This window comes from Lissotriton helveticus, chromosome 1_1 (genome assembly GCF_964261635.1).
Source record: "Lissotriton helveticus chromosome 1_1, aLisHel1.1, whole genome shotgun sequence".
NCBI lineage: Eukaryota > Metazoa > Chordata > Amphibia > Caudata > Salamandridae > Lissotriton > Lissotriton helveticus.
Window position 1 is genome coordinate 1,448,234,936 of NC_136057.1, and position 24,827 is coordinate 1,448,259,762.

The 24,827-nt window shown below is 45.1% G+C and overlaps 1 protein-coding gene across 1 annotated transcript in view; it reads left to right on the forward strand.

Annotated features, from left to right (window-relative positions):
* PRKAG1 (protein kinase AMP-activated non-catalytic subunit gamma 1) overlaps positions 1–24,827 on the forward strand; it is a 160,701-nt gene that overhangs the window by 87,186 nt on the left and 48,688 nt on the right. The window contains exon 9 of the mRNA XM_078685813.1: positions 16,054–16,219. Coding sequence (XP_078541939.1) covers positions 16,054–16,219 — 166 coding nt within the window. The remainder of the gene's footprint in view (positions 1–16,053; positions 16,220–24,827) is intronic.

A 24,827-nucleotide genomic window follows, 5' to 3' on the forward strand; every position in this document is an offset into this window, starting at 1 on the left:
GGGTCCCAAAATTACTTGTGTAGTGACTGCTTTCGGTTTGGGATTCCTATCATTATGAGCTGGGGGCGGTTGTGAGATTAAATCGATAGTCCCCCTAGCAGGGCTGGGGCTAATAGCTGGAGCTGTACTCATGATTTCAACTGGTGAGGTGTTAGTACGCTCCCTTAACAGGAGTGGAACATCCTCGATTCGAGTTAACTCCTCCCTAAATGTAATGGATTGTTCTCCCATAGGGGTATTTTTCAAGTTATCCACTGATCGTCTCCGTTCCGCCCTTAGCCGGGACAAATTTCCCTCTTTGTCAGCCTCCCCCACTGCCCGTGAGAAATAGTTTTCGAGAGTCCCAGTTTTCACTCCTCCCGACTTCAGAGGGGTACTCTCACTTGCCGGGGAAGGCATGATTTTACTCAGGAAAGATCAGTTATGCCTCACAGAGCGGATATAACAAATTAATAGTTCCAGGAGTTACCTGCACAATCTGGGAAACCAAGGGGAAACCAAGAGAGTAGGCCCAGCCCGGCCTACTCCGGCCTGTGACGGCCTTGGACGGTCCCGCCCTTGTCCCGGGCTTCTCCCGGCGCCCTCCCGCGCGCTGTGGCAGGAAAAGTCCTTCAAGGGGTCGGTGGGCAGCAGCAAGTTCCAGGCGTCCTTTGCCCTCCTAGTAAATGACTGCATCCTGTCTATCAAAGGAACCTCTCAGAAAAATGTGGTACGTCGCGCAGACTGCCTTCACTTTGTGTTAGAAGACCAAAAAATAAAAGCCCCAGCGGTGACCACCTAGGTTAACAACGTTTTCCTTTGTTTTAACCATAAAGGAAACCCTAATGATCGCTTTAGAAGCTTTTGTCACCTGTCATTTCTTCACATCTAGAAAGGCTGACTCCGTAGCACAGTGTTAATCAGCTGCCTCAGTGCTTCTGCATTCAACTCCAAAAGGTTACCAAACACCTAAGAGATTTCATCTGCGAGAGAAACCTGCAAAAGTATTAATAAAACTCTGATTGGAGTCCCTTCTCAAATTAACCATCTGTTCCACTTTTGCTTAGAACAGGATTGGTGTCCATCTACATGGGTCTGTGACTGTCTCTCCATTCTCTTTTGATTGGCTCTTCAGGTATCATAGTGTATCTCCTCCGTATCCCCTGCGTGTGTCTGTGCTCCTTCTACATTCACATCCTTTAGCAATAACTCCTCCACACTTCAAAATTAGCTTTAGGGAAGATAGTGTTCAGTAGTCCGTTCATCCGCAACTCAATAATGTAGAGCAGAAGCGCCCTTTCTCTTAGCGTCTTATCCAAATCTTCAGAAAACTACATTTGAATCTCCCTCCTGTATCTTCCTCTGGGGTTGGATGAAGACTTCCTTGTGTCGCTTTGTGTTTGCTGTAGCATCTGCAGGCCCTTATGGCTGGCACTGTCGTTAATGAAGTAATACTTCCTTGCTACCAGCACTCGTGGAGGTGGCAGGGAGACCACAGGGATCCAAGTGTCTTCTCTTCTGACAAAGCCTCATACTCTTCCCTCCCCTGGTGCTGTATGCAGTACTGCGAAAGAGAGGCACATGCTGAGCTGTTACAAGATGTGTGCGCTCTGGTCTGTTCAAAGTAATGAAGTGAATTCCATTCAAGGATTGTCCTACATTTCAGTTTTATAGCAAGATTTCCATCATGACAAAAATATTATCTAATGGAAGGTATTTAGACCTGGTGCATTTATATGCATTTATATGTTAGGTGTTAGAATCCCACTGCCCTTGCTGTAGAGAAATCTTTTCTTCATTAATTTAGTATTTAATGCTCATCTGTTAGGTCATTAACGGTTAGCCGAGTCGTCCACAGTGCCTGGTCTTCCTCTGTCTCCTAGTTTTTCTCCTGGGTCCTTCCCCTTTAGGATTTTGCTATCACTCGTCTGATGAATCTGGATGACAGCTGAGACACTGCACCCAACGTACCTAATCAGTTTTGTACAACCATGCAATTCCTGAAGTGTACCCTGTCACATACACCATGATCAATCATCCTCACTGTGTTCAATTCTTTTTAAAGACTATGACAGCAGTCAGTGCTTCACACTTGCACACAGCATTCTGTTCTCACTTTTCATGGTGTAATGTCCCTCTTTTGGACAACTGATCCCATGAAAAAGGAATCCCCTGTCACCAGCCTAATGCTGATCTAACTCATGCCTGTGTTTCTGTGGAGTCTGGAATTTCTGGTCTTCCACGCTGTGGTCATCTGCTCTGTATCTTCTCACACCGAGATGTAAGGAAGTAGACAGATATTGTGTTTGTCAAAAAGTAGACTGTACAGCGGTCCATCTTGCGCAAACATTTTTCCTTTTTACTACGCTAATACATATTTTTGGTTGTTACCATTGTTAACTACCTTGGTACATTCTGTCTTAAGAGTAGGCTGGTGCAACACCATGCTAGTCTAATAATGGAAGCCTTTCAGAATATGTGCATTTTATTTAGGATGAGGGGCACACTACTACCTCCACTAAATAGCGTTTTTTGCTTCTTGTGAAGGAAAGAGATAGCTATATTTGAACTATGACTCTTTGGGCCATATTCTTTGTATCCTCTTGCCATCTAATAGTTGGATCCACAATAGGGCTTAACGTTTTGAAAGACACTAATGGCCATCGATGGAGAGAGAATCTAACCAGATTCCATGAGATGTCAAAAAGCCCTCTCTGGTTCAGCCTGATCAGCGCCCTGTGATTCAGCATCATCTTCATATTTTGTCTGCTGGCAGTCAAACCAGGAATTACCAGCTCTAAGAGACTAACAACTTTCAGACCGTTGGTCATTTTTTCTATAAAATCTCAAACCGTAGCAACTCTATGGGATGGTGACTCTTTTCACATTTGAGAACATTTTGTCATTTCCATTTTATTTTGTGAGGTTACCCAAGATATTTAGATATTGGTGTGGAGAACTGAGCATTTGAGTTAAGTCAATGCAACTATTTTAAGTCGCTGAAGAACACAATTGCGCATCCACTTGTTGCAATTTGCTCATAATAAGTTTTTGGGTGACACATTATGTTCCTGGCTATGGGTTATCGAAGGGATACCAGAATGATGCCCTGCTAGCTCTGACCTATAACTTGATGACTTTTTCCTCTATTTAATGTCTCCTGGCAAAGGACTTTGAGGAATTGCTTGCTGTTGTGTGTCATATTACTGATCATCCATTTAAAATAGTCATAATGCATACTTCATAAATTCTGAGGTACTACATCATAGCCATCTTGAGTGAAACGTAATAAAAGCCCATTGTGAGAGTCGCCCTCCTTCATAAAGCTGAGTCGTGATTAGCTTTCGATACTCTATTTTTGATGTGCTCATCCCTGGAAAGGTCTACTGCTCTGTAAATTTCTTTTGCCTCAAAAACCTCTGCCTCAAAACTTATATACAGTCACCCTCTTACTTAAACTGTGAAGGTATTCCATGAAAAGTAAATTTCAACATTCTAAATCACCTTGCCTCCTTCAAATTTTTGGCTTAGAGGAAGTATAGTCCAACATATGAAGTTAATCGGTATACATTACAGCCAAATTTTAGGTTAAGCATAAGGTATGGACTAGGGGCCAGATGTAGGTAATTCTATTTTACCACTTCTTAAATACCGAATCTTAACGATTCGGTATTTACCGATTCGGTAAATACCGATTCCAGCAAGGGTGCAGGGGGTGTCACTTTGCCACCCTCTAGCACCCCAAATACAGGCATGTGTGCCATGTGGCACACAGACATGCCCTAAGGGCATGTCTGTCTGTCACATGGCATAGGTGTGCATGCACACATGTGCATGCACACCTGGATTCGGTATTTTACCACCCAATTGGATTGGGTGGTAAAATACCGAATCTGAAAGGCCTTTGGGACTCAGAAGAGTCCCACCTACATCTGGCCGTTACCGAATCGGTAAAAATACCGATTCTGTATTTTACAGATTCGGTAAATTTACCGATTCGGTAAATTTACCGAATCGGTAAAATAGGCCCCCTACATCACAAATACCCATTTACCGGTCGGTAACGGCCGAAATCGGCCGTTACCGGTCGGTAAATGGCCTCCTACATCTGGCCCTAGGTTGCTCCAGCTGACCATTTTGTTTATTTTTGCACTGTGCAATTCTTGGATAGTGTCTGTCCTTTTGGTCATAAATATTAACACTGTTGTTTAAACTCTCTTAATCTTCATAAATGCTGCTACTTTTCAAAATATGCATTTGTAGGAAGCTGTCTCAATATATGATATTACCACTAGGCGGTAATACCATGCACAGAGTCCAGGGGTTCCCCAAAAGTGTACAGGGCTCAATGTAAAACCCAAAGTGCTCCATTAGCGGTAGCGTGGGCGAGCAGCCTTAGGCCTAACACAGAGGAGTGTAAGACATTTATTGCACAGCAGTGATCAATAACAGACACATTGTGAGAAGTTGGCCTGGTATATGATGTTCACTATTCTAGTGAACACCTTGCACCAGTCCAAACAACACTTATGGTGATGGTTGTAAGTCAACCTTATAGACCAGCTATCCTAGTGGTAGCTTGGACAGAACAGTTTTAGGCTAAAAGACTCTTGAGGGCGTGTAAAGCCAGCTGTTTTACCATATGTAACCCCTTGAATATCAAATTAAAGGACACCACACAGGATATATATAAAATATATATGTATTTATTTACTAACACACTACTCTGAACTCTTTATGAGATCAGAGGCAACAGCACATAACAAGTTACTTTAGTCAGAAAACGTTAAGTTGCACAAAATACAGTTAGGCCCTAGGGGCGAAGCAAACCATATACTAAGAAAGTGGTATAAGTACCAGGTCAAGAGAAAAGGAAAGGCCTAGGGCCTAGAGAATCGCTGGGGCTACACTATCTGAACCTTAGGTCAGGAGTAGGAGGCCCACAGGCGGCACGTGCACTGTCTTTACACACACGCGAGAGTCAATGTTAAGTCAATGGGAACTTAGAGTTTAGAAAAAGAAGGATTTAGGACACTTCCGGTTTAGCTAGAAGGAAACAACTAAAAACCTAGACACTTGGATAGTCAATACCCTTGGGAGCACCGAAGTACTCGTGTTACCTCACCCACAGGAAGCGGGTGCATAGGTGTGAAGATGTGTCAGGTTTCGCCGTTGAATTCTATGGAGACCTGGAGGAAAGATGCGGCAGGCGACCAGGAGGAAGATGTCCGGGTGGATCCAAGGGTGGATCGAGGATGAAGAGGACCTGAAAGCAGAGGGGACAGAGTCTGGGTCACTAGCCAGTGACCGGGTGGAACCAGGAAGGAACCAGACGACGTCGAGGAGCAATCAGGTGCTGTCGTGAAGCTTGTCTCTTCAGCCACGCGGACCAGAAGGCGTCGAGGACGACCAGATGCTGGAGAGGAGCTGTCCCACGAAGGTTCTCGCAGATGGAGGGGTCGACTGCCGGATTGGAGTCAACAAGCCTTGGCAAAGGCAACCCACACAGGATATAAAGAAGGCTTCTGATGCAGACCAGCAAGGTCTGAGGTGCCTCACCTTTGCAGGGAGGCAAGGGCCAGTCTGGAGCAACCAGACCAGCAAGTTGATTCAAAAGGATTGTCGTCACAGAGGCTACTAGCCAATGGGCCAGTGTAGGAGGATGGATATCTGACTATGGTTACCCCAGATTTTTTGCCTAGTGTTTAGCTGGTTTTCGACTTAGTTGGCCTGGGATCCTGCCAATCAGGGTCCCAGGCTATCTGCTCTCCCTTAAAATGGACTCCATGTACCCTAGGTACATCACCAATTTGGGACTGGACACCTTATCAGCCCCTGTACAGTGCACTATAGGTGCCCAGGGCATAGGTGCATCCAAGGCCTACCAGGGGCTGCAGAATATCTTTTGCCACCCCTGGCTAGTCCTTAAATTGACACAACTGGCGGATCACTCAGCTGGGGCAAGGTGGTGTAATCACCCCTTGCTTAGATATGGTATACCTATATCTAAACCTCTATCTTGACACATATATACCTATAAGTCACTCCTATGGCAGGCCTTAACAATCCTGGAGGCAGAGTGCTTGGTTTTATGTGAGATGGTGCTCTAGCATGAGCTGAGCCTGTCTGCAGAGGTCGGAACCATTTCCGTGCAGCTGTTCTAGTGATACTGCCATACCATATACTCTTACGTGCATTATAATCCTCGCGGTTAATGCTAACTTTGGTTTGGGCTTTATCAAAACATGTCGTGTTTGGTGTCATACAATTTGGAATACTACCCCCTCGCCAGTTCTGGCGACGGGGGTAGCATTCCACCCTTCTAGAGGGAGAAGACATGTTACTTTACTGAAATCACGGTTAATCCTAACCAGAGGCCCAGCATCACAAAATGGATGCTGCTGCCACAGACACATGTCTGGCCTCCTGCTGCTGACCGAAATTCGGCAGAGGACGCTTGATCAAAGGATCTCCTGTCACAGGGAGGTGTCACACCACCCCAGACAGGAGATAGTGGATTGTAGCAGGGAGGGTTGAAAGAAACTAGACACTGCCTGGGGCACACAAGGTGTCCCTGGGCAGATTCCAGTCAAACCGGTTCTGGGGCCATCCTGTCCCAGTCCTGGCGGCAAACTGGACAAAGGAAAGGGGTGTAACCACCCCCTTCCCAGGTCCCACCCATAGGAGGGACCTAGCAGGTAATCCAACCCCCAGATTTGGAATAAAGGTAGGAGCTGGGCTGATGCACATCAGATTATCCTGACTGAAACTTATGAAACAAAACTCTGGACCCTTCGACATCCTACTCGACGTAGAAGACTGAAGAATCTCCCTTGTGGTCAAGGAGTGACCACCCTGTGCAAACAGGCACCATCCAGAACCTCGACGTTTGCTTTGTTCCAGTTCCCGCCGGAACTCGAGCGACAGAGATCGACAAGACCCAGCGTGCCTGCCTTCTAACAGCCCGATCCACAGTCTATGCAGAGCTGAGACCCGTGGAGGCGACCTGAAGCGTTGGAGCGGCCATCTTGGAAAAACCACGAAGCGTTGACCGTGCAGCATCCGAGGCTCCCTCGAAGCTGTGCATTGGAGTTTAAGAAGCTCCAGCCCCGAGCAGCTTTTGCACCGAAGCTCACCCCTCCACACTCGACGAGTGCTGCGTGGGGCCCTTTTGCATTTTCCTGCTCGACGCGTTGGTCCGGTCGCTTGCCCGTTGGCTAGTGGCCCCAGAACCGACGAACCTAAGAATTTACACAGCTAGTCAGGTTGCTCCAGACTGGCAATCGCTCCCCTGAAAAGTAGCACCCGCTCTGACCTTGCTGGTCCGAGTGTTAAGCCTTCTTCGAATCCTGCGTGGGTTGCCTTTGCCAAGGTTTGTTGACTCCGATCCGGAAGCCGACACCGCCGACAGCGAGAGCCTTCGTGGGACAGCTCGTGATTCACTCCAGGACATCCTTGGTGCCCCAGAGTCCTTATGGCAGCGGAGACAAGGCTCCCGACATCAACCTGATTGCGCCCGACATCGCCTGGTTCCTTCCTGGTTCCTTCCTGGTGACCCAGACTCTGTCCCCTCTGCTTTCAGGTACTCATCATCTTTGATCCACCCTTGGATCGCACCGGACACTTCTCTTCTGGACGCCTGCAGCATCTTCATCTCCAGGCACCCTAGATCTTCGTGACTAAACCCGACACATCTTTGCACCTGTGCACCCGCTTCCTGTGGGTGAGGTAACTTTTGAAAGCCGGTGCTCCTGTAGTGGTTAACACCTCTAGTGTCTAAGTCTAAAGATTTGTCCTTCTAGTCCAGTCGGAAGACTCTTAAAACTGTAACTCGATAACTTTTACGCACCATTGACTTTGCATTGGTGCATGCGTGTGCTTTCTGCACTGCACCCGATTCCAGCGGGCTACTCCCGTCCTAACTGCTGTTAGTCCAGTGTAGTCCCAGCGATTCACAAGGCCCTAGGCCTTACCCCCGATCGATTAGTGATTCTTATACCACTTTTTTGATATATGGTTTGAGAGGCCACCGGCCTCATCCATAAACGTGCAACTTGTATATGTTATATTGTGCTTTTGTTTAAACGCTTGTGCTTCATTGCTCATAAAGAGTAGTGGGGATTATTCTGAGAATAAATGCATATATTTTTATAATATATAACTTGTGTGGTGTCCTTTCATTTGATATTACAAGGTTGCATATGGTAAAACAGCTGGCTTCACATGTCCTCTTGAGTTAAGCCTTTAGGCTGCTTAGTCCATGCTACCACTAGGATAGCTTGTCTTTAAGGTTGACTTACAACCACCACCATAAGGGATTGTTTGGACTGATACAGGGTGCCCACAGAACTGTGGACATCATACATCAGGCCAACTTCTCACAGCCAGCAACCGGACAATGCGTCGAGCAGAACACAAGCAGAAGGGCCCCACGCAGAACTCGTGGAGTGTGGAGGGCTGATCTTCGATGCAGGTGGAGCTCGGATTTGGGGCTTCTCAATCCCCAGTGCACAGCTGCGAGGATACCTCAGGAGCTGCACAGTTAGCAAGTCGTGGACTTTTCAAGATGTCCGGTCCCACGTGTCTCGTCGCCTCCACGGATCTCAGCTATGCTGCAGACGTGAAGAGAGGGTCAGAGAGGTCTGGAAGTCTGGGTCTTGTCAGGCTCTGTGCTCGGGTCCCGGCGGGAGCGTCGACAAAGCAAGCCGTTGTTATGCTGGATGGTGCCTGATTGCCCAGGGTGGTCACTCCTTGGCCACAAGGGAGATTCTTCAGTCTTCAGCTTCAGCAGAGTGTCGAAGGTCCAGAGTTTCGTTTCAAGTTTCAGTTCAGGATCAAATCTAAAGTCTAAGGACACAGCTCCTACCTTTATACGGCTAAAAGGGGCCGGATTAGTTCCTAGGTCCCTCCTATGGGTGGGACCAGGAAGGGGGGTGGTTGAGAACAAATGCTTTACACTGTCCTCTGGTACTGTCTTACTGCTCGACCAAGCTCCCACTTTAGAGAGTAAGGTCACACCTGGCTTTAACCTCTGTTATACCTCTGGGGTTTGTGGACTCTATACACACTGTACCTTATTCTGTTTCAGTATATATAGAGCACTTTCTCACATTAGGTCATCGCAGATCTAGTTTCCAGATCTGAGGGACCTAGATTTAGGGGTGTTTTAGGGAAGTAGCAGGTATGGCCAATGGGCACTTTGCCTTGGGTGGCCAGACCTAGCCCTGATTGGAGGGGTCCCCCCATCTTCAAGATGGCAGGGACTGAAAGATATGCTTTACCTTGCCTCCCCCACCATAGTGGGTGGAGTTGGCAGAGTTGGGCACACCTCCTATTCTTAAGTTTTCCCGCTGGCTTTCACACCCAAAGTGGGGGTGTAAACTGGGGGTTGCCATCTGCTGCTAACAGGAGAGGCTGTGAGTAGCATTACAAAGGTGGCAGGCCTTTTCAAGATCCCCTCTTCTAGCACTGGCCCTCCTTGGGGAGGAAGCATGGAACCTCTGCCCAGGATGTGCATTGTGTCTGGTCCCAGAGACCAGGGGCTATCTACCCAAGGGTCCAGAAACATGTCTGGTGGTGGCTGGCTGCCTACAGACTGTCAGAGACCTCACCAAGATTGGCACGTTTTCAGGGGGCACATCTGAGGTGCCCTCAGGGTACATGGTACAATAGTCTCACACAGGCATCAGTTTGGATGTATTGAAAGGAGTAGTTTGGTACTAAACACTCCTGTCTTCAGTGAAGCCATCATGGTGCTGTGGAACTCTAGTTGAGTTTCCAGCCCATGTACTCTCTATGGCTTCACTGGCACTTACAATATTAGGAACTGGACCTAGATATTCTAGGGGCATAACTGGTCATTCAGGTATGTCCTCACCTGTGGTATAGTGCACCATGCCTTAGGGTTGAGAGGCCTGCTAGAGGGGTGACTTAGCTGTGCCTTCAGGAAATGCTAGTTTGCATGGTCCCCAGGCAGGGTGCCATGCTGACTTTATCATTTTCTCCTTCACAGGGGGATGCAAGCTGCAAAAGCAGTGACATGGTCCCAGTGAGGAGAGCTCCCAGGTCCTAGGTTAGTCAAGAGTACCATTTACTAGGGACTTACAAAGGGCAAAAGTGCCAATTAGGGATTTGTTTTTAGGGAAAGAGCACTTGCACAGGGGACCTGGTTTGCACGGACCCTGTGCACTACATTTGAAACCACATCAAAACCAGGCAAAAAAGTGGGGGGCTAACCATGCAAAAGAGGCACTTTCATACAGCATTGATGTTTCATGGACTGACATGGTCAAATTAATTCGAACTAAAATGATATAAAATAATTTGGAGTAAAGTGTAATATAAAATGTATTATTTAAAACTGTTGTGATCGAGTGTACATACCGCCAAGGTAAGGGCCAGCCCCCAAATTTAAATGTGGGTGGACTTAGGTTTAATCACGTCACAGCTGTAATTGAACTCCTACGATGGCCCTGTGCAGTGAGGGCTGTTGGACGCAGACCATTTTGGTGTTCATTTATAAATGAGGTGGGCGGTACCTTCATTTAGACCGAATAAGTAAATTACTCATTGTCCCTCACAGCGAAACAGACTGCCTGCCTATATATAAATTAGGGCCTAAATAACTAGAAATACCCTTTTAATTTAAGAACCCTGTTCAAGTCCAGGCAAGCACAATATCTGTTCAAACTTCAAAGCGGCTTAGTAGAAGATGCTGCTTACCAATAAAAATATTTAAGACCGCCATACACATTGGTCCTCCTTGAGCCATTAGGTTATATTTGTCAAGATATACCACCCCTCATCAGCCAGGCTAGCTTGACTCCAGTGACACAGTGAGTATGGGACCCACGTCTGGGCATACCCATTCCACTTAGGGCGACAAAAGCGAAAAGAATAAATTATGGATTGAATGCTAGGCCTAAATCCACAGTGTTTTTTGTTTGCTCATCACGCCATTCCAGCTTTCAGTTCCAGTTGTCACTGGATTCAAGCTAGCCTGGCCAAGGAGGGCTGATGCCCCAAAACCGGTCACAGGATGCTTGTTTCTGGTCCAGGGAGGACCTGGCCTGGCAGTTCTGGCTGGGGAGCAGGGTCAAGACTGATTTGCATATGGCTGGGTCCAAACTGGGGTGGCGTGGTGAGCAAAAAAAGATGGATTGAACCGAAATTTGTGATTGGGGGTGAATGTTTGATAGAGCAATGCCTCAAGCCTGGAACTGCTCACAAAAAATCCTTGGCAGTCGGCGCCACCCACCACAGCCGAGACTGCTCAACACTGGGCAAGACTCGAGATGTCAAACCCAAACCCTGACACAGAGACACCCCATCTTGATCTCAAGAGGGTAGCCTAACAACCTTTGACTCAAATTAGACCCCAAAGGCCACCTCAAAGCAGTGTGGTACTACTCCAGAAGATTAGCAGCCACCTGATGTAAGGCATAAAAGGATATATATTGATCCTGTCACAGGCCATATCCCAGCTAGACTACTTGAACAGCCAATGCGCACAAACCAGTCCACCCCCAAGCAAAGGAAGCTCACTTTTGAGGAGACCACCTCTGAGGATCTCAGACCAAGCCAAATCCTTAAAACACTGAGTCTCAGATACCAAACACCAACACCACCCCTTTTCCTTACACAATTTGTTTTATCGGTCCATTCTGTGGAAATCTCAGACAAGGACCCTACAAACCTAACTAACCCTTATGAAGAACCAATCCATGTGGATGAGGGAAATGACCCATGGCATAATTAACATTTAGCTCAACAAGGTGAATTATCTTTAGAGGCCTATCCAGTGAAACAGTCTTCCCCGGATGATACTACGTCATACCATGCAGTATTCTAAAGAGTCGCTGAACACAAATTTCAGCTTCAAGTTGTGGAGGAAGAGGGAGATTTGTTGGTGTTACTCACTGTGACGAAAAGGGCCTTTTCCCAAGGGACAGGAGAAACTCAACCTCCTGATAAGGAGAGTAAAAGGATCTGTGCATCAGGGAAAAGAGTAGCTAAAGGTGAAGTCACACAGCGTGAATAGCTAGCTTAATTGGGAGTTGATGGAACACTTAGTTGAGCACTTCTGTAAAGCATATAGAAACTTGAAAAGGCCCTAATGCAGAAAGGCAAGATAATTTCCAGCTTAAATATCCATCCCTCACTAGACGCAGCTGAAACTGCCTCCAGGGAGATCGGCACATCCCATCCTGCTGAAATGTCTTGCCTGGCTAAGAGTTTCAGGTTTCAAGTAAGTGGTTCAACCCACCTTCTAAATGAGCCCTTCCATGGTGCACCCCTGGTTGGGCATGATGTTTACATTGTACTCATTAAAATCAAGAAGGACTCAAACAGATAAAGCCTTGGGAGCCCTACAACCCGGTTTTGGAATCATTTGCCCGCAGCAGGGACAAAGTCAACAGAAACCTCTCAATAACAACCTTATCAGTCACAGCCGATTCTTCAAGAAAGTAATTCACCCAAGCAGTACCACTGGGGAGATTTCCAGGCCAACAGCCTTGCAAAGCAAGAGGTACCCAAGGAAGGGGCACCTTTGCTGCAAAATCGTGAACTTACACTGATTCCCCGACAGTTGTTGTATGGTGAGAGTGCAAACTGTTTGGGAGACAATAACCTTAGACAATTAGTTACTCTTCATCATCACCCATAGATACTGTTTTGAGTTTCATGCTACACCGCCTATAATTCAACCACTCAGCTGTCGCATCATTCAGGAACACCAAAGACTGCTTTAAAGAGAGATGCAAATTTTGCTTCCAAAGGGAACATTCTAGCCAGTTCCGAGATGTCAGCGCGGACACAGTGTTTACCTATTGCACTTTCTCATTCCCAGAAACAGATGGAGTGCTAAGTCTGATACTTGACCTACATCATCTTCGAGCAATTCAAGATGACAACTCTGCAAGATGTTCTTCTGCTGCCCTGCTTCAGGGGCTTCATAGCAAACCTCTGTATCGAGGAAGCCTACTTTCGCATTCTCATGCACCCTTCACACCACTAGTATATTAGGTTTGGAGTAAGCGGCAAATATTACGAGTTAAAAGAATTTCATTATGGGGTCACAACAGCCCCAGGAGTATTTAGAAAATGTTTGGCTGTGTTTCCAGCATACCTTTGACATAACTTAGTTCAAGTCTTCCGATATCTGAATGACTCGCTGGCAGTGCCTCACTCAACAAGCAGTAACCCTTCTGAAAACAGCATTTACGGTCATTTCGTAATAGTCTCACCTCTTCTACATTCACAATTCTTCTTGGGAGCAATATGTGCTACAGTAACAGGCAAGGTTTACCTCCACAACAAGAGATTGATTGCATTTCAAAGGCTGCTTCTTCTTTACAAGGCTTCATGTTCTCTAACTGCGAGGGGAATCCTGAAACCTTCGTTGAAGGTGTCTTGAATTGCAATAATCCTGAATGCTTGCTTATGCACCCACTTCAGGAAAGTCGTGCCAGAAAATTGTCACAAGTGGTTGGACAGTGGGAGGATCTAGTGTTGGTTGAGCCAAGAGTACAGCACAAAGTACAATGGTGGAACAACTAAAACTTGTTAATGGGTTGAATGTTTATCAACCCCACCACGCCCCCCCTCCCCCACATGCAAGTCACTATCACTAGAGACACATCCCTTATGAGGTGGGAAGCTCATTTGGGCTACCTAACAGTGCAGGGCCAATGTATTTTTCTGCAACAAAGTTTGCACCTCAATCTCTTGGGGCTAATGGCAGACAAGTTAGCATTTGCAGCATTTTTGCATTTTAGTCACAACAAAACAGTACTCAATCAAACAGACATCATGACCACTATGTATTAGATTTCAAACCAAAGCAGCACACACTCACCACAGCTCTCCATATTAGCAATTCATCACCAAGTATTTCTCCAGGCATATCTCTTATACCCGAAGAGAACAACAATTTTTTGGACCTGTTAAGTTGGACGCATCAACAAATGGATCAATAGGAAGCCATTCAGCAAGTACTTCAACACCAGGCACCAAACAATCTTCTGTTTGCATGATACAACATACAAAAACACAAAATGCTGCACCTTCTCTTCCAGGTACCCACACCCTGGGAAATCCAGTATGGATGACTTCATCAGAGATGTTTGCATATGTTTTCCATTACTATCACTGATTTGTTATGTGGTGAAGAAAATGAGACGAGCATCTACGAGGCTTATCCTCATAGCATCAATCTAGGTCAAACAGCCATAGTACTCAGTACTGCTGGAAATGTTGCTACATCCACACAAGAAGCTACCTTTATCCACTTCCTGACGAATATAGGCCGGTTCTGAAGGAGGCCCAAATGCCACTACAAGGGCATATTTTGCAACTAGATGGAAAAGATTTATTCTCTACTGCACTAATCTTAAAAAGCGGTCTTCAGTAGTGGCTGCAGCAGCTCACGTGGAAAATAGAGAATATCCGTCAGTATTCCAAGTACCTGTTGTTAAAGCATTCCTGGAAGGGCGTAAAAGACTAATTCCTCTTAAATTGCCACCCGTTTCTTTTTGGGACCACAACATTGTTTTAACCGCCTGATGGATCCACCTTTTGAGCCAGCCGTAACACCATTACAGTTTCATTTATTGATGGTGGTCTTCCTTATTGCAATCGCATCTCTACAGAGCGTTAGTGAAGTGCAACCTCATAGAATAGAGTCACTTATTCAAGTGCACAAAAACAAGGCAATGCTTAGAATGAAGCCTTGCTTTTCTGCCCGTTTCATTTCATGTCAATCAACCATCTGACTTTTCCCCCAACCACAAATGGTTACAGAAAGGCATTTACACACTTTAGATGGTAAAAGGTGATATATATATATTACAGATCTAAAGCTTTTAGAAAAGCTAAAGAAGTCTTTGTAGATGTTGGTAAACCTTACTTAGGGAAACCAATCTCCAAACCGGACATTACTCGATGGATAGTTAAGTGCATGCAAATCTGGTATGCCAAAGCCAAGCATATGTTTGACGCTGTGACCAGAGCACATTTTACCCGCAAAAAAAGGAGCTACTATGGCAATTCTTGGTAACTTCGTGTTTACAGACCTTTTTAAAGCTGCAGCATGCTCCAAAATGCACACTAAACAAGCATTGTTGTGTGTACATTCTAACCCGCCAAGAGGCACTAGTCAGGCAGGTGCTCTTAGAACTTTGTTTCAGACGTCTACTGTAACATCTCAGTAGACAGTGCTTTTGGGCAAGGGGCAATGATTTTTAGTCTATGCAGAGTATGTGATCTACAGCAGCATGTGCTGCCATCTGAAAACATTACTTACCTGTAAGTCGGTTTTCAGCTTGTAGTGCTGAAGATTCTCATGCACCATCCCAACTCCCTGGGTGCAAGATCATATTGGAACGTTTGAATAATTAATCATTTTAAAAAACTATATGCAAGTATGAATACGTCTTTCCTTTTACAAGTTACAACAGGTCACCAATATATGAAGACTGTCCTGCTTCTCATTACTGCACATACTTACTCTCACTTGCATGGGGAATCACAATCTGAGGTGAAGTCTCTGTTTTGGTACATAGTGTGTGTTTTAGGGGAGGGATCACAAGTCACATTGAAACCAAAACTTTTACTTAAAAGAAAACCAACTTGTAACATCCATACACAACACTAGATGGTAGAAGGGTCCTGAGCATATCATCTACAGCAGTACAAGCTACAAACCGATTGTTATATTATGTAAAGGTTTCCATACATCAATTCTATTTGAGACCATGTTCGCTGAACTTGTAACTAGCCAATACACACTACCATCCCATCAGGGAAGGGTTGATCATCATTATTTGTGTTGGAATCTCTTGCTGATAACAGTCTCTGTGCAGGAGCCTTTTCAGATGACCGCACCAGGCAATACTGGATGACTGCACGCAAGAGAATATGTATTCCTAACTGCCTGAGTATTTACACCATTGTTTTTCTAAACATTTCTGGAACTGCTTCACGTGGAAATGAGCATACAGTACCAGAAAAATGCGCAATACAATTGAGCCCAGAAGAGATGATAAAGCGGTGTTTCTGATCCTATCATTGCAGATTGATGAGCTGGGAAAGCCTGCCTTTTTATCCAAGAGTTTGGAGGAGTTGAAGATAGGCACATACAGCAACATTGCCATGGTGCGTACTACCACTCCCGTTTATGTGGCTCTGGGCATTTTCGTGCAGCAGCGAGTCTCTGCCTTGCCAGTAGTGGATGAATCAGGTAAGGGAAGATACAATTTTTAGTTGCCGCCGCCTTCAAAATGTTGCTGCCTTCTACTTTTTTGGGGGGCTTTGGAGAAACAAAGGTCTTACAGGTTTAACTCTAGACCACACAATGCTAATCCACGTGTAATCTAGGTGAACTCAGGCTCCTGCTGGAATGATTTGAGCTGGACTGTGGTGATGAGCCAAGATGAATGGCTTTAATGGAATTGCAGTAAACAGCAGTGATACGCATAGAGCAAAGTTGCTGGGGGAAGACAAGGTTCCTGCCAAGCGAACCAGGAGGATCTGCTGGCATGAGCTAGGGTGGGTTGAGGGTCCTGCTCTGGTGCATGTGAGTCCTGTCTCGATGAAGTGGGGTTAACTGCATGGGTGAGCTAAGGTGAATGGCTGGGATGAAGTGTCGGCAATGTGGGTGCCCAAACCTTTAGTTGGGCTGGGGTGAGTTAGGGTTCTTCCAGGAGGAAATGGGGTGAACTACTAGGATGAACTAGAAGAATTGCTTGTTGGAATAGTATTCTTTTCATGATTAACAAGAAAGAAAAAGGGAAGAAATACACTTATTTGTTTTGATGAAGAAACCCATATGATGAAAACTGTGTTTTAAATTGTATGGATAATTCTAATGCTATGATTGCGGAGAAAACAGAATGAATGCCAAATGCATTCTTAACTATATAGTCTTCATACTAATCTGTGCTGTAAACAACCTAAATAGACCTATAACCCTCACCCTAAAAGTAATATTAATTCTCTATCAAGGAATCTTTGTTAATATTTATAAACACCGATACTGTCAATCAAAGTGAGGGATCTTGGAACAGCTTTAAAACGAAAAAAAAAAATTGCACTATGGCATTCAGCATTTACTTTACATTTGTTATCTTCCTTTTAAGTAAAGAATGAAAAAGCAATTTCTGACAGGCATCCACCCTTTCTGAGACCACAAAGAACACTGCCACTATGACTGCCCCTGAATATCTTCCTTCCCAGCATGCCTCACAGTGACAGTTGGCCATATTAGCCGTCCATTTTTTTTTCCGGATCATTGAAGTAGGATTACAGAAAAAGAGCTCTACTCATCTCTTCTACTTTCATTGCTGTTTCACAAAAAAAGGCATTACTCTTATTTCATATGCTCTTCAAACACATTATACATGTTTTTAATAAACTATTAGCTGATGGGTTTGGAGGGGTCATTCTATGTTGACCTTAGGCTTGTTTGCTTTTGGATGTGAAGTTTTTTTACAGGGACTCTGTAAAATGAGAAACAGACTAGTTTGCTGCAAGACTACTAACTGTTTTAATTTTTGTTCATCTGGTTTCCGTGTATGGTAGGGTATACTCACATTTCCCAACATGGTGTCTAGAGCTAAAACGTTAAGCCATTGTATGACTAGGGGTTTTCAGTAACACTTTCTAGAGAGTTTAGGTTAGTGTCAGTTATGTTGCACAGTACAGTGGACATAGAATGCCCTTACCACTCTCTCACATTCATTGTAGGTCCCTCCGAGGCTAAAGGGGTGCCTCAACGTCTGAGCATTCTGATGTTTCAAGGACTCAGTGTCTATGAGATTCCACTTTTGCCTGGTGATGGCTTTAGACGAGGGAGCATATCAGCTGTTTAGAGACTGATGTGCTGTCACATTGCCTTGAAGTTGTTTGAATGAATAACATCATGAGCAGGCACGGTTCCATGATAATGCACATAATCATGAGCAGACACAACGTCATGAGGAGGCATAGTGGTTTGAATTCTCTCAGTGTTGTGAAGTGTGTTTAATGGCAGTGCTTGACTTGTATCAGTGATAAAGGATGCTGAGTCACCTTAGAAATATAATGAAGCTGTGTCTTTTGATTAGGTATGGATTACTCCACTATTAGAACTTTCATAGGGGGTCCCCGGTACCTTAGAAAAAGTAATGCCACAACAGATATAGCACATACCAGCCTTAAGGTTTTCGGTTTGGTAACATATCCTAGTCATTGTTTAAAAAAAGGACTAAACTTGAGTCAACCAGTCAGGTCCCACCACCCTGAAGAACCTTCCTGAGAGAAGCTCCAGTCACTCAGATTTTATACCGCACGTCATGCTAGGGAGTCTCCACTGAGCTCTGCTCAGTTTTCCTGTCAGAACTCTCCAGAAGATTTTTCTAAAGACGTTTTCTCTTGAAAATGTACAGATATACTCTAAGATTATATGTATCTATTAGAGTGTCTCAATGTGACTTATAATATGTCAGACACACCTAAGAAGGGGCTCTTCAGACCCTGTGGTACTTGCAGAAAGAAGAGGTTGCACGTTGATGACCCTCATCCAGACTGCATGTACTATCTTTATCCTGCGCATAAGACAAAAGACTGAAAAAAATATCGTACCTTTTCCTATAAAACTTGGAGAGACCACGAGGGGCGACTACTTCTATGGCTTCAAAAGGTCAGGACCAGAAAAACTCATGCCTCTGATGAGGAGAGTGACACTTCATCTATGTCTTCCTCCAAAACGCCTCTCAAGAGAGTTAGGCATGATCCTGCAGCTCATTTCTCTCATGAACCACCTAAAAAGGCATCAAAAATGACCTTGCAGGTCTCTCATAGACACCCCAACCCATCCAAGTTACCTCATAAAATTGACCTTCCTTCAGGACGAAAGGGGAAAAAGGAGTCAAGTTCCTCCTCCAAGGGACTTCAAAGATCGACTTCTGAGGCACCAACACCTCTAACTCACATGAAACACATTTAAGAAGCCGCCTTCTGCTCCCTTGACGGATGGCTCATCGACAGCATATACGTCAACGAGAAAATTGTTGGGGATGAGGACTGTCATAGCAGCATCAACGGCATCTACCACCAACACTATCACAGTGTCGACGGCGGCATCTTCCTCGATGACTACCTCATCACCGATCAGCCATACCGCTATATCGTCGACGAAAACGATTACCTCCTCATCGACGCTCCCGTTGGCGAAGTTTCCATTGATGACGACACCTCCTTCGTCTGAGAGTTTCCAGTCAACTGTGCCTACCCTGTCGCCAACTAATCCCTCATCGACGATGAGACCGAAGCCCTCAATCATGTTGACGCTACCATCGTCGATAGCCATAGAAAACATTGTAGTTAAGCAGAGACTAAGAGAAAAAATGCTCACACCGGCTCATACATCTCCAAGTAAGGTGCCTTCACTAATACCTTCCCATCTTCTGGACGATGAAGACTCTGAAGATGATAGCCTCTGTGGTGCAACACGTAGCCCTTCACAGCTTCATCTCAAATAACAGGGCGATTATGATGAGGATGACTACTATGAACAAAAGTATTATGCCCCTCAGAAGCACTACCAACACCCTCAACAACATCAAGAAGACATGGTATGTCTTCCAACAGCACTTGTATCTGACACAGTTTGTCAGATGACAGGAAAAGTTGTCCTCCAGCGTCTGCTCCTGTTCAAAACAGTCAGGCTACGACAACTTCAGGGCCTCTTCAGCCACCAACGCCCATGCAGCATTTGACTCTGCCTCCACCAGTAGTCCGTTCTTCACAAGTAGCGCAACTATGTTATGTTATGTTATGTTATATTATTTTTATATAGCGCAAATCACCCACCGGACTCTAAGCGCTTCTAGAGAAAATTAACACGTCGCTAGAGTAGAAAAACTAGCGGCAGCGGAGGCAGAACCTAAACCGATGTCAGTGTCTCTCTAAAAAGATAGGTCTTTAAGAGCTTCCTAAAGGTAAGTAAAACTGGTTCCTTTCGCAGGTTCTCCGGTAGATCATTCCAGATCTGTGGAAGGAGGACCGAGAACGCTCTGCCCCCTTTGGTTTTAACTACATGATTTCCACCTCTTCTAAGGAGGAACGAGAAGGAGGTGAACTCCCTGACCACCATGATGAGTGGGATTTACGTGTTGCCAACACTGTCCTCTCCATCACCGTCCCGTGTATTCTCCTCCGGAAGACATTGGAGGTTTCCACAATCTGTTAGAAAGAGCAGCATCACATATCGAGTTGCCTATACCCGCAAAACAAAATGACTGTTTCTTTTATGATTCAAGGAACCTTTTCGGAAAACGGTCAGTGCTATGCCCATCATTGATTACATTTGAGATGAGGGCTTAAAGGTTATGTGCAATCCAGCTTCAGTAGCAGCAGTGTTGCCACGACTAGATAAAAAATATAAGGCACTGAAGGTGGCACCAACTTGCCTAACGAGTCACCCCAAACCAGATTCAGTAATTTCCCAGGCAACACAGTTAAGATCCAGGAATCACTCCACACTCCTATCAGTGCCTCCAGACAAAGAAGGTAGACGCCTCTATGACATCGGGAAGCGTTTTTTAGTTATGTCAGCACTTCCAGAGAGAGAAGCAAATTCCCTGGCTCTACTTGGATGATAGATCGGCAAATGTGGTCCGATATTGCCCGTATCTGGACAAGCTCCCAAATGCCATCAAGCGGGAAGCAAAACAAATATCGCTAGAAGGTGAGTGCACATCATTAGAGATAATCGATTGTGCCATGGACTTTGCCACCATTGGATTCAGGTAGCTGGCTGGGGCAGCGGCATTATACAGTCAAGGCTGGCTTAAAGCTACTACTTTCAGGCTGCAGGTCCAGACCAAAATATTAGATTTACCTTATGATTGAGAAGCTTTGTTTGGTAATAACATTGACAATACTCTCCAAACTATAAAAACAGACACATACATGGCCACGTCATTGGGTACCATGCAGTACAAAAAAATGTCCTATCGGGGTTCTTGAGGAAGAGGGCAACCATCTTATTGAAGGGATACTAACAATACCGCTAGACCACATATTCCTCCACTAACCAACGATTTTAGTCGCAATACCACCAACGACAACCACCATTGGCAGCCTATAACAGACCTCCTTCCCAAGGAAAATCTGACGACAAAGCAAGGATACCTGCCGCCAACAATGACCTCTTCCAGGTGCCAGCTACTTCCCTCCCTTTTCCAACCAGGGTAGCAGGGAGTATAACCAACCATCTACACCGCATGCAGAAGTGGATGTTGACCCCCTGAAGTTGGGTATCTGATATGTTGTATTTGCATTGCCTCTTGCTGGGGCAAAGCTTTTCTGTTGTCACAGTTTGTCGACCTTTCTTTGTTCAAGTGGGCACTTTGTTCCTCAGACCTGCTCGCTACCTGGGAGGCACTGCTTTTATATTGGTTTAAGAGGTGAGGCATCTGCAGGTAGAAGTAGCCATCAGTAGAACAAGTTACTTAAACCTTTCTGGTGGATGCTGTTAGCTAGGGTTCCTTACTACCCTGCCGCCTTCCCCTTATGAACAGTGGTTATGCATTTTTCTTTTTAGTTCTCGCATAGCGAATGCAGCGACTGCGCTACTTCGCCTTGGCGAGACTATTGTTGTGGGTTTTGTTAGCGAAGCTAGACAAACCATGTGCGCGTATGGACAGGTCATGCGCATGGCGTCTCCTCTTAGCTTTCAGTTCATGTGCGTGCACACCGCTCGGCGTCTCATTTGCTTGCAGGCTTGTTGTACTTGGAGACACTTCTTCTGTCTCAGCCGGTACTCCTACGCTTCACCTCAGTCCCTGCTATTTTCTGCTGTATTAACCCTGTGCTCCCAGCCCCCTTCCTGCGGCTGACCTAGCTCTAACCAGCGAGCATTTCCCTGTATGCCGTCCCAGCAACTTACTACTGTGCAGCTCGTAAACTAAAATGTAAAATTCAGCCCTGGAATACTGCTCACATCCAACATCACCCTTACACTTCAGCGTGCAGTGTGTCGTGCTGTACACGGACATCTGTCGACAGCGTTACACTTTCATCGCTACTGAAAAGCAGATGTATTTAATTCAGCCCTGGAACACTGCTCACATCCATCATCATCCTTACACTGCAGTGCACGGTGCTTTTGCTCTGTACACGGACATCTGCCCACACTGCATTACACTTTCACAGCTACTGAACAGCAGATTTATTTGCATATGGTCTTGTATTATATTAGGCATTCATTCCTTTAGTCGCGTCAGTGCTTCAAAAGTCCCCCCGGCGATCATTCAAGGGACACATAATCATATTTATGAATTAATTTATCACTTACGTTTTAGGGCCGAAGTTACACTTTCTTTCCACTACTTCTTACAAGCCTCACACAGACCACTCAAAGACCCCTTTGGCCATAGAGCATTCTTAATGGACCACCATTTAAAAGCAGCATATAAAGGCTGCAAAGAGTGCATATACATTTTTATGCTGCATAAATCGCGTATGTAGTAGTCCGATTATATACTGGGAATTATCCAGTAATTGTAAACTACTGACGCTTACCAGATACGGCACCTACACCATATCCTCCCCTCTACTATGCACTACTCATGATCACATACAAGTCTGCCCTCGTGACAGACATCCTAATGACATCACATATGACGTGAGCAGATGCATCATCAAGCACCTCAGTGGTGAGGACACTGAATGACTTCTGAATGCGCCTTTACATTATCCTTACCTGAAAACATCAAGAATGTTGCTGATCACCGACCCTCTTCTAACAGCACGTGAGGACGCAGAGTGTAAACCAGAACATGATTAAATCAATGTAGTAGTGAAATGAGATTAATACAATGACGGGGAGGTGAAAGCAGCCTTAACTTCCAGACCATATGGGTACCTGAAGTGGGTGAGATAAGGGAGCCTGTAATAGCGTGATGTGTCGCGTGACTGCATTAAAACCACGTACAGAACAACGACGTGGGAGATAGAGGCCTTAGGTACGGTTTTGTCTTTTAATAGCTCATTGGTGGAGTCTGTAGGGGGAAGGAGGCTAGCGAGCTGCAGTGGTATGCAAGCAGTGCACTTAAGACTCCGGGTACGTCCGTGCCCAGAGCTTGCGCGGGAGTGTGCACATCCTTGCACCCAGTAGCCCCCAGTGACATATTCTCCAATACAGAGCCCACAGATGGCACAGCAGTCCATGGGCATGATGCAGTATCACAAAATAACTGCAATTGTGGGCTGACCAGCCGTTCAAGGTTTCAGGGCCATTCCTAAAATTAAGAAGCATGAGGACTAATAAATGTTTTTTAAATTGTACAACAATTAGTGAACAGAGTTAAAGTAAATTTGGAAAAAACACTCCGGAAAAAAAACTCCGCTCTGTTTGCATGCCAAATTTAGGGTCATTTGACCCATCTGCTTTATTTTCTCTAGCATAATCCTAAACTCCCTGCAGGAGTTAACAAGCATTTGCAATGCAATAGGTCTCCCATTACTGAATATTTGAGCTATTGGCGCTGCAAATATTAATGCAGCGTCAATAGCTCAAATATTCAGTAATGCGAGACCTATTGCATTGCAAATGCTTGCTTTTTGTTTTATCGTTCAGTCCCAGTCTATGTTTCTGCACTGCACGTTCGGTCACTCTTGTCAACCTCCTCTCCACCACCAAGTATATGGCTAAAAGGATGGGGGGGCTGACCTCAGTTTGTCAAGGTAGCAGCCTACGCAGTTCTGTGCCATGTGTTCCGGCATAGTCCGGAGACATGCTGCCATATAGTGGCGCAGGAGAGCTGTTAATGTTTCTAGATCCTGTCTGGCAACTGAGAGGATACAAGAGGTGAGAAACCTGCATAGTATCCACCACAAAGATACTTACCAAAGCAATGTTACTTGTTTGTCGTTCACCCCTACAGGATGAGAGGGGAAGAGTAACAACCATTCTGCAGGGACAAAAGCTGCTACCGCATCTTAAGAATTGTTTAGTAAAGCTTCTGTACTCAGGTTACCAAATTTCCTGCCTCCATTATATAGCTTTAAAGTGAAACTTTTTCTTTAGTTATGTAGATAGTATAACCTAAGCTGTAGTTGTACACTACACGAGTTTATACCTGTGATAAGTTGAACGCTGAGCCCTGGTTCAGTTAAATTCCTGTTTGGTATTTCTTGATTCTTGACTACAACTCTCCTCCAATGGCTTCACCCTTATGAGTGCTCATGCATTTTTGGGGGTCTTAACAAGATGTTTAATTGGTCTCCTTTCTGTGAACATATCCCACCACTTTCTCAAAAGGACGGTTTTGCTATTACTTTCACTGTTTACGAATATTAATGAAGATCCTTTGGTAGAGATGATAGTCCTTTACCTGCAACACTAGTTAATAACATTCATAAACTATCCTCCCTGGTGGGGGCATAGGAATGGAATTAGACATCTCTACGTCATATTTCTTGACCTTTCATGTCACCACCTTTTACTGACTCTGTGTCGCTGCTGGAGGGAAGATTTGCATGGACAGCCTTGAATTGACGGTGTATTTTTTTCCTGTCAAAGACTGGATGCCTGTGAGTCATTTCCAATTAATGTAACTCTTTTAAATACAAACTTGCATGTGTTTTTAGATAGTGAACTTTTTGTCTAATTCTTACACCTTTGCTGGTTCTGGAAAGAGTTTTTCTTTACCTATGTTACTCTTTAAAAATAGAAAGAAACAGAAAAATTATTTAAAGTGAATGTTGCCTGCCATATGGGTGGTCGTTTATATTACTTTATTGAGAGAATTTGCTTTAAAGATAGTCTGGGATCGCGCACATGGGCGGAGCTATTCAGTATT